At 45.9% G+C, this 14,725-nt stretch overlaps 1 protein-coding gene across 5 annotated transcripts in view; it reads left to right on the top strand.

The window, feature by feature from the left end:
• mitfa (melanocyte inducing transcription factor a) overlaps positions 1 to 13,391 on the top strand; it is a 458,194-nt gene extending 444,803 nt beyond the window's left edge. For all 5 annotated transcript variants that reach the window (XM_072472269.1, XM_072472272.1, XM_072472270.1 and 2 more), the window contains one exon: positions 8,581 to 13,391. In XM_072472269.1, coding sequence (XP_072328370.1) covers positions 8,581 to 8,970 — 390 coding nt within the window. In that variant the 3' untranslated portion in view covers positions 8,971 to 13,391. The remainder of the gene's footprint in view (positions 1 to 8,580) is intronic.
• The last annotated feature ends 1,334 nt before the right edge of the window (positions 13,392 to 14,725 follow it).

The following is a 14,725-nucleotide window of genomic DNA, read 5'->3' as shown; positions in this document are numbered from 1 at the left end:
TTATACTTGTATGTTGAAGTCTGTTTTGATCATAGAATATTACAGCACAGAAACTGACCATTCAGTCCAACAGGTTTCTCTCTCCATTCCCTTGGGTCCCTCCTTCCCAAGCCATTTTCTAATTCCTTTTTGAAAAAAATAATTATGGACTTTGCTTAAATAATTGTTTGTGCCGGATAATTGGACATTCAGAGCAACATTTGTGTAAATAATTGTTTTCTAATTTTGCTCTCTCATTAACATCTCACTAAACAGTGGAAATAATCTATCACTATTTTCTTTATTGTATTTTTTCATTATCATAAGGAGCTGTATGAGGTTACCCTTAATTGTCTTAGCATCCATGATAAATGTCCCAGCTTCCAAGACCGATTTTAATAAGATCAGATATGATTTGACCAGAGTGGACTGGCACCTTTAGGTAAATCTGTGACAGAACATTGGGACGCATTCAAGAAGGAAATAGGGAGCGTACAGGGCTAGCATGTTCCGATTAAAAAAAAAAGGTGGGACCATCAAATCCAATGAACCTTGGATATCAAGCGATATACAGCATTGAATATGGAGAGAAAGGAAGGCTAATGGCAGATATCAAGTACTCAAATCAGCAGAAGCCTTAGAGGCATATAGAATGTGCAAGACGGAACTTAAAAAATAAATTAGGAGAGCAAAAAGGGGACATGAAAGAATACTAGTATGTTAAAAGAAAGGGAAATCCTCAAGTTTTTTACAAGTTTATTAAGGATAAAAGGATAACTAGGGAAAGAGTAGGACCCATTAAGGACCACAGTGGTAATTTGTGTGTGGACCCGGAGGATGTAGGTAGGGTTCTAAATTAATACTTTGTGTTGGTGTTCCCTAGTGTGAGGGACGATGTGGGTATAGAAATCAAGGAGAAGGACTGTGATCAAATTAAAGAAATTAACATAAATATAAAGGAGTTTCTGAGTGATCTGGCAGGCTTAAAAGTAGACAAACATCCAGAGCCAAATGAAATGTATCCCAGGCTATTGAGTGAGGCAAGGAAGGAAATAGCAGGGCACTGACAATAATTTTCAATTCCTCTCTGGCCACAGGAGAGGTGCCGGAGGGTTGGAGGATAGCCAATGTGGTACCATTATTCAAGAAGGGATAAACCAGGAAACTACGGGCCAGTCAGTCTAACCTCAGTGGTGGGAAATCTATTGGAATCAATTCTGAGAGACAGAATTAATCTGCATTTGGAGAGACGGGGATTAATCAAGAACAGTCAGCATGGTTTTGTTAAGGGGAGGTCATGTCTGACCAACTTGATTGAATTTTTTGAAGAGGTGACCAGGTGCATAGATGAGGGCAAATTGGATCCAAAATTGACTGAGTGGCAGGAAGCAGAGGGTGATGGTCGAGGAGTGTTTTTCTGACTGGAAGCCTAAGTCCAGTGGGGTCCCGTAGTGATCTGTGTTGCCCTTGTTGTTTGTGGTTTATATAAATGATTTTGATGTATAAAATTATGAGGGGCACAGATAGAGTAGACGGGAAGAAATGTTTCCCTTTAGTGGAGGGATCAATGACAAGGGGGCATAGATTGAAGGTAAAGGGCAGGAGGTTTAGAGGGAGTGTGAGGAAAAGCTTATTTCCCCAGGTGGGAGTCTGGAACTCACTGCTTGAAAGGTGTTGGACCCTCATAACATTTTTTTTAAAAAAATCATTTTATTGGCTTTTCTCATATTTATAAACAATTGTATGCATATACATCACATTTTTCTCAACTGCGTTAATTTACTTTATTGTACAGAAAGGTTTATCCTGCCCTTTCTTTAATTGACCCTATATACATTTTGCCTTCCTCTGGTTCGGTCTATTGTCCCTTTAGTCTTTCCACCCTCCTTTGCGTACTCTTCCCCCCCCCACCCGGCTTAGGCTGTACTTTTCTTTTGTGTTCAGGGAGGGGGGGGTAACGTTACCCCCCTCTTCTTTTTTGTGGCTTTCCCACCTTCCTTGCGTCTTCTCCTTCCCCCCCCCCCCCCCCACCCCTCCCTGCGACCCTGATAACATGTAAGAAGTATTTAGATGCGCACAGGCGATGTCAAAGCAAAAAGGGCGATGCGTCAAGTGCTGCAAAATGGGATTAGAATACTTTGGTGGCTATTTTTGACCGGCACAGATGTGATGGGCTGAAGGTCCTTTTCTGTGCTGTAGACCTCTATGACTTGAGTCTCTCTTCATAACCATAACTTATAATATCCTAATGATAGCGTGCTGCAACCATTCTATTGCCTTTGTATAAAAGATGCTTAAAACTGCCTGTAGTTTCCGGTTGCGGCTATGCGGAGCTAAGCCGCACGATTCGGCAGCTCCCGCTATTACGGACTTTCGGGCTCATTGGAGGAGCCCCAACGGAATTTTTTCGAAGACAACCCATGGGGAAGGGAAGAGAGAGGTCCCCCTCCAACCTTTATGGACCGGACCAGAAGTGCAACGGCCAAAAAAGCGGCATTGGAGCAGCGGGTGAAGCGAGGGAAAAAAATCAAAATGGCGGCGGCCGGGGACAACGCGGAGTGCGGGCCGGAGCTGCAGGAGTTCATCAAGCGCTGCTTCGAGGAGCTGCGCAAGGAGATGCTGGCGCCTATGCTGGCGGTGATTGAAGGACTAGGGATAACCCAGAAGGCCCATGAGGTGAAGATCCAGGGGGTACAGAAAAGAGTCAGTGAGAATGAGGACGAGCTCTTGGGCCTGGCGGTGAGAGTGGAGCAGAACGAGGCGCTACACAAGAGGCGGGCGAGAAGACTCGAAGACCTGGAGAACAGGTCGAGGAGAAAGAACCTGCGGATCCTGGGTCTCCCAGAAGGAGTGGAGGGGGCTGATGCTGGGGCATACGCGGGCACGATGATCGGGGCGATGATGGGCGCGGAGGCCCCTTCGAGATCGTTGGAGCTGGACGGGGCACACCGGGTGCTGGCGAGGAAGCCCAAGTCAAATGAGCCGCCAAGGGCGATGGTGGTGAGATTTCACCGGTTCACGGACAGAGAGAGGGTCCTAAAATGGGCCAAGAAGGAGAGGAGCAGTAAGTGGGACAATGCAGAGATCCGAATATACCCGGACTGGAGCACAGAGGTTGCAAAGCGGAGAGCGGGTTTCAACCGGGCCAAAGCGGTGTTGCACCGGAAAGGAGTGAAATTCGGAATGCTGCAGCCAGCGCGACTGTGGGTCACATACAAAGACCAACACTAATACTTTGAAACGCCTGAAGAGGCGTGGACCTTCATACAAACCGAAAAGTTGGACTCTAACGAGGGTTTGTGAGGGTGGAGGGGATGTTTGAGGTTTGATGTGTGATGGTTGTTGTATATAGGGGGTCAATCACGCACAGGAAATGTTACACGGGCTGGGGGAGAGAGACAAGGCCGCGACAGGAGCTGCGGCAGAGGGGGCGGGCAGGCTTTGGAAAGCGCGGGGTTTTTTCCCGCACGCGGGAAGAAAGGCGGGAAGGGGAACGAAGGAACGCATATTGATTGGGAGACTCCCACACGGGGAGTTCAAAGGGCCGGCGGGGAAAGCCGGGGTCAGCAGGTGTCAGCTGCCTTACGGGAGTGATATGGGGAGCAAAAAAGCTAGACAGGGGTCTAGCGGGGGAGGGGGTGGGGTGAGAGCCCCTCCAATCCGGCTGATAACGTGGAACGTGAGGGGCCTGAATGGGCCGGTGAAGAGGGCTCGAGTGTTCGCGCACTTAAAGGGACTGAAGGCAGACGTGGTTATGCTCCAAGAGACACACCTGAAGGTGGCGGACCATGTCAGGTTAACAAAGGGATGGGTAGGACAGGTATTCCACTCAGGACTGGACACGAAAAATAGAGGGGTGGCAATATTGGTGGGAAAGCGGGTGTAATTTGAGGCCAAGACTATCGTAGTGGATAATGGAGGGAGATATATGATGGTGAGTGGTAGGTTGCAAGGGACGTGGGTGGGTGTTGGTAAATGTATACGCCCCGAACTGGGATGATGCTGGATTCATGAAGCGCATGTTGGGGCGCATTCCGGACCTGGAGGTAGGCGGCCTGATAATGGGAGGGGACTGTTGGACCCAGCACTGGACCGCTCCAGATCAAGGACTGGAAAGAGGCCGGCGGCGGCCAAGGTGCTTAGGGGGTTTATGGATCAGATGGGGGGAGTGGACCCATGGAGGTTTGCCAGGCCGCAGGCCAGGGAATTTTCTTTCTTCTCCCATGTGCACAAAGCCTACTCCCGGACAGATTTTTTTTGTTCTGGGCAGGGCGCTCATCCCGAGGGTGGAGGGGACGGAGTATTCGGCCACAGCCGTTTCGGATCACGCCCCGCACTGGGTGGAACTGGGGCTGGGAGAGGAGAGGGACCAACGCCCGCTGTGGCGGCTAGATGTGGGAATGCTGGCAGATGAGGTGGTGTGTGGGAAGGTGAGGGGGTGTATCGAAAGGTACTTGGAGGCCAACGACAACGGGGAGGTGGGGGTGGTATGGGAGGCGTTGAAGGCGGTGATCAGGGGAGAGCTAATCTCCATCAGGGCTCATAGGGAGAAGACAGAGGGCATGGAAAGGGAGAGGTTCGTGGGGGAGATTTTGAGAGTGGACAGGAGATACGCAGAGGCCCCGGAGGAGAGATTACTTGGGGAAAGACGACGGCTCCAGACGGAGTTTGACCTGTTGACCACAGGGAAGGCGGAGGCACAGTGGAGGAAGGCGCAGGGGGCGACCTACGAGTGTGGGGAAAAGGCTAGTCGGATGCTGGCACACCAGCTCAGTAAGAGGACGGCAGCGAGGGAAATAGGGGGAGTCAAAGATGGAAGGGGAGCCACGGTTTGGAGTGCGACGAAAATAAACGAGGTATTCAAGGCCTTCTATGAAGAGCTGTACGGATCCCAGCCCCCAGCGGTGGAAGAGGGGATGAGACGATTCCTAGACCAACTGAGTTTCCCAAGGGTGGAGGAGCAAGAGTTGGCTGGTTTGGGGGCACCAATTAGGTTGGAGGAGCTGAGCAAGGGTTTGGGGAGTATGCAGGCGGGGAAGGCCCCGGGGCCAGACGGGTTCCCGGTGGAGTTCTACAGGAAGTACGTAGACCTGTTGGCCCCGCTACTAGTGAGGACCTTTAATGAGGCAAGAGAGGAGGGGACCCTGCCCCCGACAATGTCGGAAGCGACAATTTATTTGATCCTAAAGCGGGACAAGGACCCACTGCAATGTGGATCGTACAGGCCGATCTCGCTCCTCAATGTGGATGCTAAGTTGTTGGCAAAAGTGCTGGCCACGAGGATCGAGGACTGTGTCCCGGGGGTGATCCACGAGGACCAGACGGGATTCGTAAAGGGCAGGCAATTAAACACTAATGTGGGCGGCTCTTAAACGTGATAATGATGCCATCGGAGGAGGGAGAGACGGAGATAGTGGCAGCTATGGACGCGGAGAAGGCCTTTGACCGAGTAGAGTGGGAGTACCTCTGGGAGGTGCTGCGTAGGTTTGGGTTCGGGGGAGGATTTATCAGTTGGGTTAAGCTCCTTTACAGAGCCCCGGTGGCGAGTGTAGTGACGAACCGGCGGAGGTCGGAGTACATTTGGCTGTACCGAGGAACGAGGGAGGGATGCCCCCTGTCCCCTCTGTTGTTTGCATTGGCGATCGAACCCTTGGCCATGTCATTGCGGGAGTCTAATAAATGGAGGGGGGTGGTCCAAGGGGGAGAAGAGCATCGGGTGTCGCTATATGCGGATGACCTGTTGTTGTACGTGGCGGATCCAATAGAGGGGATGGTGGAGGTCATGCAGACTCTAAGGGAGTTTGGGGAGTTTTCGGGCTATAAGCTCAATGTAGGGAAGAGTGAGCTCTTTGTATTACAGGCAGGGGACCAAGAAAGAGGGATGGGGACCTACCGCTGAGGAGGGCGGAGGGGAGCTTTCGGTATCTGGGGTTCCAGATAGCCAGGAGTTGGGGGGCCCTACATAAGCTGAATCTGACGAGGTTGGTGGAGCAAATGGAGGAGGACTTCAAAAGATGGGACATGTTACCGCTCTTGCTGGCGGGTAGAGTGCAGTCGGTCAAAATGGTGGTCCTCCCGAGGTTTCTGTTTGTGTTTCAGTGCCTTCCCATCGTGATCACCAAGGCCTTTTTCAAGAGAGTAGGTAGGAGTATAATGGGGTTTGTGTGGGTGAATAGGACCCCGACGGTAAGGAGAGGGTTCCTGGAACGAAGTAGGGACGGGGAGGGCTGGCGCTGCCAAACCTAGGGAGCTACTACTGGGCAGCAAATGTGGCGATGATCCGCAAGTGGGTGATGGAGGGAGAGGGGGTGGCATGGAAGAGGATGGAGATGGCGTCCTGTAAAGGAACGAGCTTGGGGGCGTTGGTGAACGGCACCGCTGCCGCTCTCGCCGACAAGGTACATCACGAGTCCGGTGGTGGCGGCAACGCTAAGGATCTGGGGTCAGTGCAGACGGCACAGGGGTGCAATGGGAGCGTCGGTGTGGTCCCCGATCAGGGGTAACCACCGCTTTGTCCCGGGAAGGATGGACGGGGGGTTCCAGGACTGGCATCGGGCGGGGATTAGAAGAATGGGGGACCTGTTCATTGACGGGACGTTTACGAGCCTAGGGGCACTGGAGGAGAAGTTTGAGATACCGCCGGGAAATGCTTTTAGATATATGCAGGTGAGGGCGTTTGTGAGGCGACAGGTGAGGGAATTCCCTTTGCTCCCGGTACAAGAAATTCAAGATAGGGTGATCTCGGGTGTATGGGTCGGGGAGGGCAAGGTGTCGGAAATACACCAGGAGTTGAAAGAAGAGGGGGAAGCGCTGGTAGAGGAGCTGAAGGGTAAATGGGAGGAGGAGCTGGGGGAGGAGATTGAGGAAGGTCTGTGGGCTGATGCCCTAGGTAGGGTTAATTCCTCCTCCTCGTGTGCCAGGCTCAGCCTGATACAATTTAAGGTGGTCCACAGAGCGCACTTGACGGGGGCGAGGTTGATTAGGTTCTTTGGGGTAGAGGACAGATGTGGAAGGTGCTCAGGGAGCCCGGCGAACCATGTCCATATGTTTTGGTCATGCCCGGCACTGGAGGGGTTCTGGAGAGGAGTGGCGGGAGCAATATCTCAGGTGGTGAAAGTCCGGGTCAAGCCAAGCTGGGGGCTAGCAATATTTGGTGTAGTGGATGAGCCAGGAGTGCAGGAGGCGAAAGAGGCCGGCATTCTGGCCTTTGCGTCCCTGGTAGCCCGGCGAAGGATCTTGCTAATGTGGAAGGAGGCGAAGCCCCCTAGCGTGGAGTCCTGGATAAACGACATGGCTGGGTTCATAAAGCTGGAGAGGATTAAGTTTGCCTTGAGAGGGTCTGCGCAGGGGTTCTACAGGCGGTGGCAACCGTTCCTAGACTATCTCGCGGAGTGTTAGAGGAAGGTCGGTCAGCAGCAGCAGCAACCGGGGGTGGGGAATGTGCTGGGAAGGGGGGTGGGGAATGGGGGATTGCTTGGGGGGGGGGGTGGGGGATGAGCAAGAGATAACATGAAGGGTTGGGGAAACCAGCACGTGTGGGAGAGAGCCAGTGTACAAAGCTATGTAAATATACCATTTTGCCATGTATATATCTTGCTCAGTGCGATTTCTTGTTATTTTGTTACCGGGGGTGGGTTATTGTTTGTAAGGGAGAAAAATTGTGTTAAAAAACTTTAATAAATATATGTATATTTTTTAAACTGCCTGTAGTACTGTACCCTAACTCAGATCTTGTTTGCATTCAACATTTCCTCTTTGTGTTTGTAATCTATGAGCCGAATTTTGGATTGTCATTCGTTAAGGCCTTATCCACTTGTATCACTTGAACGCTATGTGCACTAAGTACCAAGATTCCACTTCTCCAAGCTTTTATCATGAGCAGCCCCAAAAGAAAGCCCCTGTATAACTCCTCATCGTAGTTCCAGTTGAAGATTTCCCTTTTATCATTTCACTTGGATTCTTGTTCTCCAAATTCTGTATATCCATGTGGCCCTTAATTCCATGTGCCATAATCTTTGGCATGCCAACCTTCCTTCAATTTTAGTATTTTCTTCCTTGACTCAGAACGTTCAACCACACTCCAGGGAGTTGAACACATGCGGCGGGATGCTCCACCCCGCCGCGCCACATTTCTGCCTCAATCCGCCAGCGGGATTCTCCGTTACGCTGTCTGGTCAATGGGGTTTCCCATTGTGGGGCAGCCCCACGCCGTCGGGAAACTCCCGGGCTGCCGGCAAAATGGAGCACCCGCTGGCGGATAATCCCGCCCATTATCTGAACTGACACCACATACTCGCAGAATAAATTGGCAGAATAAATAGAAATAAATGGAAGCATTGAAGAGCAGAAGTGTATCTGCCTGCAGAAAGACAGAAAACTGTAGGTTATAAAGAGAGACTCAAGTCATAGAGGACCACACTATTGTAAGGTGAACTATTAATTATTGCCATAACAAATAACTGAAAAAACTTGTATGGTGAAGTAAGAAAAAAAATCATGGGAAATGAGTTTCCATCCACAATTTTAAGTCGAGTAAGAAACAACTAACACTTCATCATAATCGGCCTATTTTTGAACTTGATTATTGTGTTTAATTCTCAGGAACTTGAAATGCAAGCCCGTGCACATGGATTGCCACTTGTCAACCCTTCTGGCCTCTGCTCACCTGATCTTACTGGACGGAACATTAAACTCGAACTAGTACGTAATGAGTGCCACAATGATAGCTTACAGCACCACTCAGATCTTTCTCGCACTACTACACTGAATCTTGCTGATGGAACTCTCACCTTCAACGATAACCTTGGACATGCTGTCACCTACAATGCCCCCACAAAAATGGGTTCCAAACTAGATGATATTCTGATGGACGATACTCTCTCCCCTGTGGAAGCTACTGACCCACTCCTATCATCTGTATCACCTGGTGCTTCAAAGACAAGCAGTCGGCGAAGTAGTATGAGCATGGAAGATAGTGAAAATGGGTGTTAGCAAGAATAATTTTTTTTTTAAATCTCCATCTGATACTTCACTTTTCCTTAAAGTTCTCTTTGTGTTTTTTTTAGCTTTAAAAATCCTGTGTTGCAATGGTAAACCTATTTATCCATCCAATAAAGGGTAATTTGGCAGACTAAATAGAAATAAATGTAAGCATTGAAGGGCAGAAGTGTACCTGTCTGCAGAAAGACAGAAAACTGGTAAATTGACCGATAGACAGAGCAGACAATGATGACACCTTGAAGACGAAGTAACCCTTTGGGCGCATAGATGGTTGATTTCATTCTCTGAAGTCGCTTAAGGCCTTTAAGTAAATGTACGAAAAAAAAACACTGTACCTTTTAATTTGGGCAAATATTTTCTATTGTCTGTTTCTTAACTTTTACATATATTTTAATTAATTTTTACAGCCAGATTTGATTTTGCATGACCTGTACTCATTGATTTGTTTTCATGCTAGTCCTCTACATTTTTATTTCTTATTTCTGTGTATTTAGTTGTATGAATGTGCATATACTGAAAGGTACCGGTATTCAGTAGGATAATATTTCCTCAGTATGTTTTTAGTGAAGGGTTTGCATTGGCCACAGATACTTAAGGAAGTCAGGACAAGACATTTTTAGTGAAATGTCAGCATTTTTTGTATATCTAAATTCAATCTTATTTAGACATGTTTTAAATTAACTTTGAAAATAAGAGCATTACTTGTTCAAAGACATGATTGTAGTTCAGTATATCTAAAGTGATGCTTTAGTTGCTAACATGATGTGCTATTTATTTTATTTTGAAACGGTAAGAGTGTAACTATTAGAAGAAAATGTGCCGTGTGTAGTTGGAACTCGATCTTTTTATCATCTAATGATACCTCTTCCGGTAGTAGATCTACATGTTGAGTCCTTTAGCACTGCAGCATGCTAAAAAAGGAAACAGCTTTCTGCTTATGAAATTATTACTTGATAATGTACATGCTCTTGATGAGGTTATTCGGATAATCTTGCAGATTGTTTGATGATGTCTGTCAAGGTGATGGCCAGTTCGGGTATTTATCAACTGCATTGATCATAGTGAGGGAAGCGGAGGAGATGAGGTGTATTGCGTTGTGAGGCAAGGTGAGGGTGAGGATGGAATTAAGATGAGATGCACAGTTTGTTCTGTGAGTGAAAATTAATTTCTAATTCACAAGAAAATACACCAAAGTAGATGTAGATGGCCTTGGTCTTGAGCAAGATAAATTGTGAGTCCTGCAATAAATTCCTTTACATCTCATTCACAATTTTGCAGTTGTATAATTTGTAGCACATAATATGATATATGAAAATATTGGTGAGAATGATTATTTACAGTTGTGTATTGTGATGTACTCAACTCACCTCTGCCACAGCAGATTTAGTGATGATCAAGAAAGGACTTGCATTCCGTCAGAGCAAATCAATCAACTGATCATCACAATGATTGAAATAATGCTATTTTAACTACAACAGTGTTGTAAGAGTAGAAATATGATGTACATCATCTACTTTGTTGTAGATCTATGCAATTTCAGTAGATGTATTTGTATTGAACTGTGCCTAGGTAATTATGTTACATTCATACCATTAGCTGTGTGAAAGGTGCGAAGAAGAGAAGAATTTTTAAACAGGTTTAAATTTACGACGTACTGTATGGCAGCGGAACATGATGAATTCAGAATGAAGTGCCTTAAATCGATTGCTAATCTTTTGGATATGCACTGACTGAAGGGTGTAATACGTGAGGGTTTGGCCTGTGTACGAGTATATATGACTTTGCTTTCTGCCTGAATTCAGAATGTGAGCTTCCAATTTCTTCAATGATATGATTCAAAGTTTTATTGACATTGTGCCACCCTTCTGTGTAACTAACCTCAAGAGACTGCTTTTAAGTTTAATCTGAAGGGAATTGACTACACAGCCTAGTTCTGCCAAAATCCTTGGACAGGAGAAAAGTATGCAATACTATAATGTTAAGAAAGCAATAATTCTTGTTAAACCTTTTCAAAACAGCAAGTGAAGAAAAGTGGGTAAAATAATGATAGAAAAGCACAACAGCCATGCACTTATGGGGATGTGATTCGAAAAAAATATGCACTTGATTGTTTGGAGACTGTTGTTGTAGCTATTAACAAATTATAAAACCTGTGTTCCTTGAAAACGTAGCTTAAAATACTGCCTTTTAATGAGCTAATGTAATGTGATATTCATTTTCTGCCAGATGCAGGATGATTTGTGTATGGTCCACTGGAATGTAAATCACAGACCATAATTTATTTTCTGCTTTAACCCTGGCCACACTATAATAGAAGATACACAATTATTGGCTGTAGTTTGTTGTTTATGCCACCAGGGAATCTGACCACTTAACCAATGAATACCTTCTGCTTATTCATTGGAGTGGCCAGCTTTGTATGTGGTGAATATTCTCACAGCATAAAATAAAGATGATTGTGGTTGTTGAGAGGCCAATCACCTTAGCCCCAGGATATCACTGTCGGAATTCCTCAGGTTAGTGTCTTAGGTGCAACCATCTTCAGCTACTGCAAAGTCAGAGTGAGGATGTTCATTGGTTTTTTTCACAGTACTCAGTTTCATTGACAACTGATACAGAAGCAGTCCCTGTCCAGATGCAGAAAGAATTGGACAACATACAGAATTGGGCTGATAAGTTGCGAGTAGCATTCGCACCACACAAATGCATGGCAATGAACACTTCCAGCAAGAGGGAATCTTTTCATCTCCCTTTGACAGTCAACAGCATTACAATCACTGAAATCCCTTCAATTAGAATCAATATCCTGAGGGTTGCAATTGACAAGAAACTTAACTGGACCAGCCATATAAATATTGTGGCTAAAAGCAGAGGTTGGATGAATTGTACAGTGAGTAATTCAGTTCCTGACTCCACAAAGTCTGTCCACCATCTACAAGCACAAGTCAGGAATGTGATGGAATACTTCCTGCAGATCCAACAACACCCAAGATGCTTAACACAGTCCAGGACATAGCAACCCACTTGATTGGTACCCACCCACCATCTTAAACATTCATTCCATACCATCAGTGCACCATGGCAATAGTGTGAACCTTCTACAAGATGCACTGCAACAATTCACCAAGATTGCTTCGACAGCACCTTCCAAACCCATGGCTTCTACCACCTAGAAGAACAAGGCAGCAGACACATGGGGACAACATCTGGAAATTCCCCTCCAAGTCACTCAACATTTTGACTTGGAAATATATTGCCATTCCATCACAATTATTGGGACAAAATCCTGTAACTCACTCCCTAAAAACACTGGGTGTAACCTCACCGCATGGAGTTAGGTGGTTCAGTTGGCTCACCACAGACTCAAGGGTAAGCAGGGATGGGCAATAAATGCCTTACCAGTTACCTCCATATCCCATGAACAAATTAAAAAAGAAATGCACCACATTTAATAGTTGTGTATCTTCTGTATATTTGGGCTAATTTTCATATTTATGCCACAGTCATTGTGCCATGAAGAGGATCCTGTGAATCTTTAACTAATATGTATACAATACAACTGACTATCTTGCAACCTAGTGATACATAGAGAAATATAAAATGTGATATCCAGGTTTACGTGGGACCTAAGCCACAGCAACAGAGAATGTCTGACTCCATTACTCAATTTTTTTGTGTTGGTTTGTCTCACATAAAATCATTACTAAATTAAAATAAATCAACACTTTCCTAAAAGATGGTCCGAGCTACTGTTGTTTGCCTGTACTTTTGTGTCATGGCGAAAGAACAGCGTGTTTGTGAAGAATGCAAACCCGTTTTGTTTTACAGCTTTGTTGCTTGTGGGTTAGGAAGTCAAACCACTTGAGTACAATTTTCCTGGAATGCCTCCGTACCATCAGAAGTCAACGCTATAGTATAAATGATGACTTGTGGATTTATTAGTGTATTCCTATCCAGAATACCTCTCTCTACATTGTGATTTCCATCTGGAATTGACTCTAAGTCTAAAAATTATTAAATATTGTGTTAGTTTCAAATTGCACAAAATAGGGTGAAAAGCACAATAAATAAAAAAGGTGTGAGTTGCCATTTATGAAGGAAAGTTTGAAAGGCGTCTTTATAGCTTCAGCACTTCTATATAGATTCCAGGTTCAGAGATTATTCTCTGAGATTCTTCTGTTACATAAATTATAAGCAACATATTGTGACAACATTTAATGAACCTGAAACTGCAGCTTCTGATTGTTACTTTTGTAAATATATTTGTAAGTACACTTGATGGAATAGTATCTGTGGTTAGTTTTTAAGTTTCAAAATTTTTACGTTTTGCCAAAAAATTTTTACATTCTTATTGTATAGAATCAGTTAATAACTTAGCTACCAACACACTTAAATAAAGGGCATCAGAAGTTTGTCTTTCTCTTCTTGTGTTTGTTTGTGTCATTGTACACGCAATTTTTTTTTTTACATTTTGAAGGATTAAGAATTTCTATTCAGAGGACAGCTCGTTTTTTTCTGGTTGCACGTGTAATTCAGGATTAGTTTGAGCTACAGTAATCAAAATTCCATTTCCACACACATGCCAGTATCACTGACCGGGTCTAATGGAACCTCGACCAGCACAAGGACTCATAGCTATTCATTGTAGATTTTTCCTCTGGCACAGAAAACCGAGGGCTGGATTTTGCGTTCCTCAGCAGGGTGAGAATGGAAACTGAGTGCTCAGCTCACTCTCAGCCCTGCCCACTCTGCTCATTCAATCAAGCGTTGGATCGCTGTCAAGCAGGAAGGAGGCCATATATGGGTGCAAAGGGGGCCTCCACACCCAATCACTGTAATCTGGATGTCATGTGGTATATGTCTACTCACATGAGCAGGAATTGTAACGGTTTCCTGCTCTCAATCATTTTGTACTGAAGACTCAAAACATAAAACATGTAATTAAATATTATACAGATGCTGCCACCTTCTCTGACAGAATCAGTATTACATTTTTAAATTCATTTATGGGATATGGATGTCGTTAGCTAGGCCAGCATTTATTGCCCATCCCTAGTTGCCCTTCAGAAGGTGGTGGTGAGCTACCTTGAACTGCTGCAGTCCCTGATGTGTAAGTACACCCACAGTGCTATTAGGGAGGGAGTTCCAGGATTTTGACCCAGCGACAGTGAAGGAACGGCGATATTTTTCTAAGTCGGGTGGTGAGTGTCTGGAAGGGGAACCTTTCATTTTCGGTATGCCTCCGGTTGCTCCTGGCATGCTCTCCTGCACTCTCATTGAACCAGGGTAGATCCTGTGGCTTGGTGGTAATGGTAGAGTGGGGTATATGCCGGGCCATGAAGTTGCAGGTTGTGGTTGAATACAATTCTGCTGTTGATGATGACCCACAGCGCCTCATGTGTGCCCAGTCTTGAGTTGCTAGATCTGTTCGAAGTCTACCCCATTTAGCACGGTGGTAGTGCCACACAACACGATGGAGGGTATCCTCAATGTGAAGACTGGACTTTGACTCCACAAGGACTGTGGTGGTCACGTCTACCGATTACAGTTATGGAATACATCTGCAGCAGTTGATATAACCATGGTCCCACTGGCAGGCCTTGTTTAGCACACTTGCTCCACCATGTTATAGCTGGTGTAAAGGACTCCCAAACCGTTATCTTGCTAATTAGTGATTTGAAAATGGTGGGTGGGTTGCCGATTTCCATAATCTGAGAGTAGCGTGATTCCGTCGTATTGCCAACAC

Source organism: Scyliorhinus torazame, chromosome 13, assembly GCF_047496885.1.
Source record: "Scyliorhinus torazame isolate Kashiwa2021f chromosome 13, sScyTor2.1, whole genome shotgun sequence".
NCBI lineage: Eukaryota > Metazoa > Chordata > Chondrichthyes > Carcharhiniformes > Scyliorhinidae > Scyliorhinus > Scyliorhinus torazame.
This window is presented reverse-complemented; position numbering and strand designations above follow the sequence as displayed.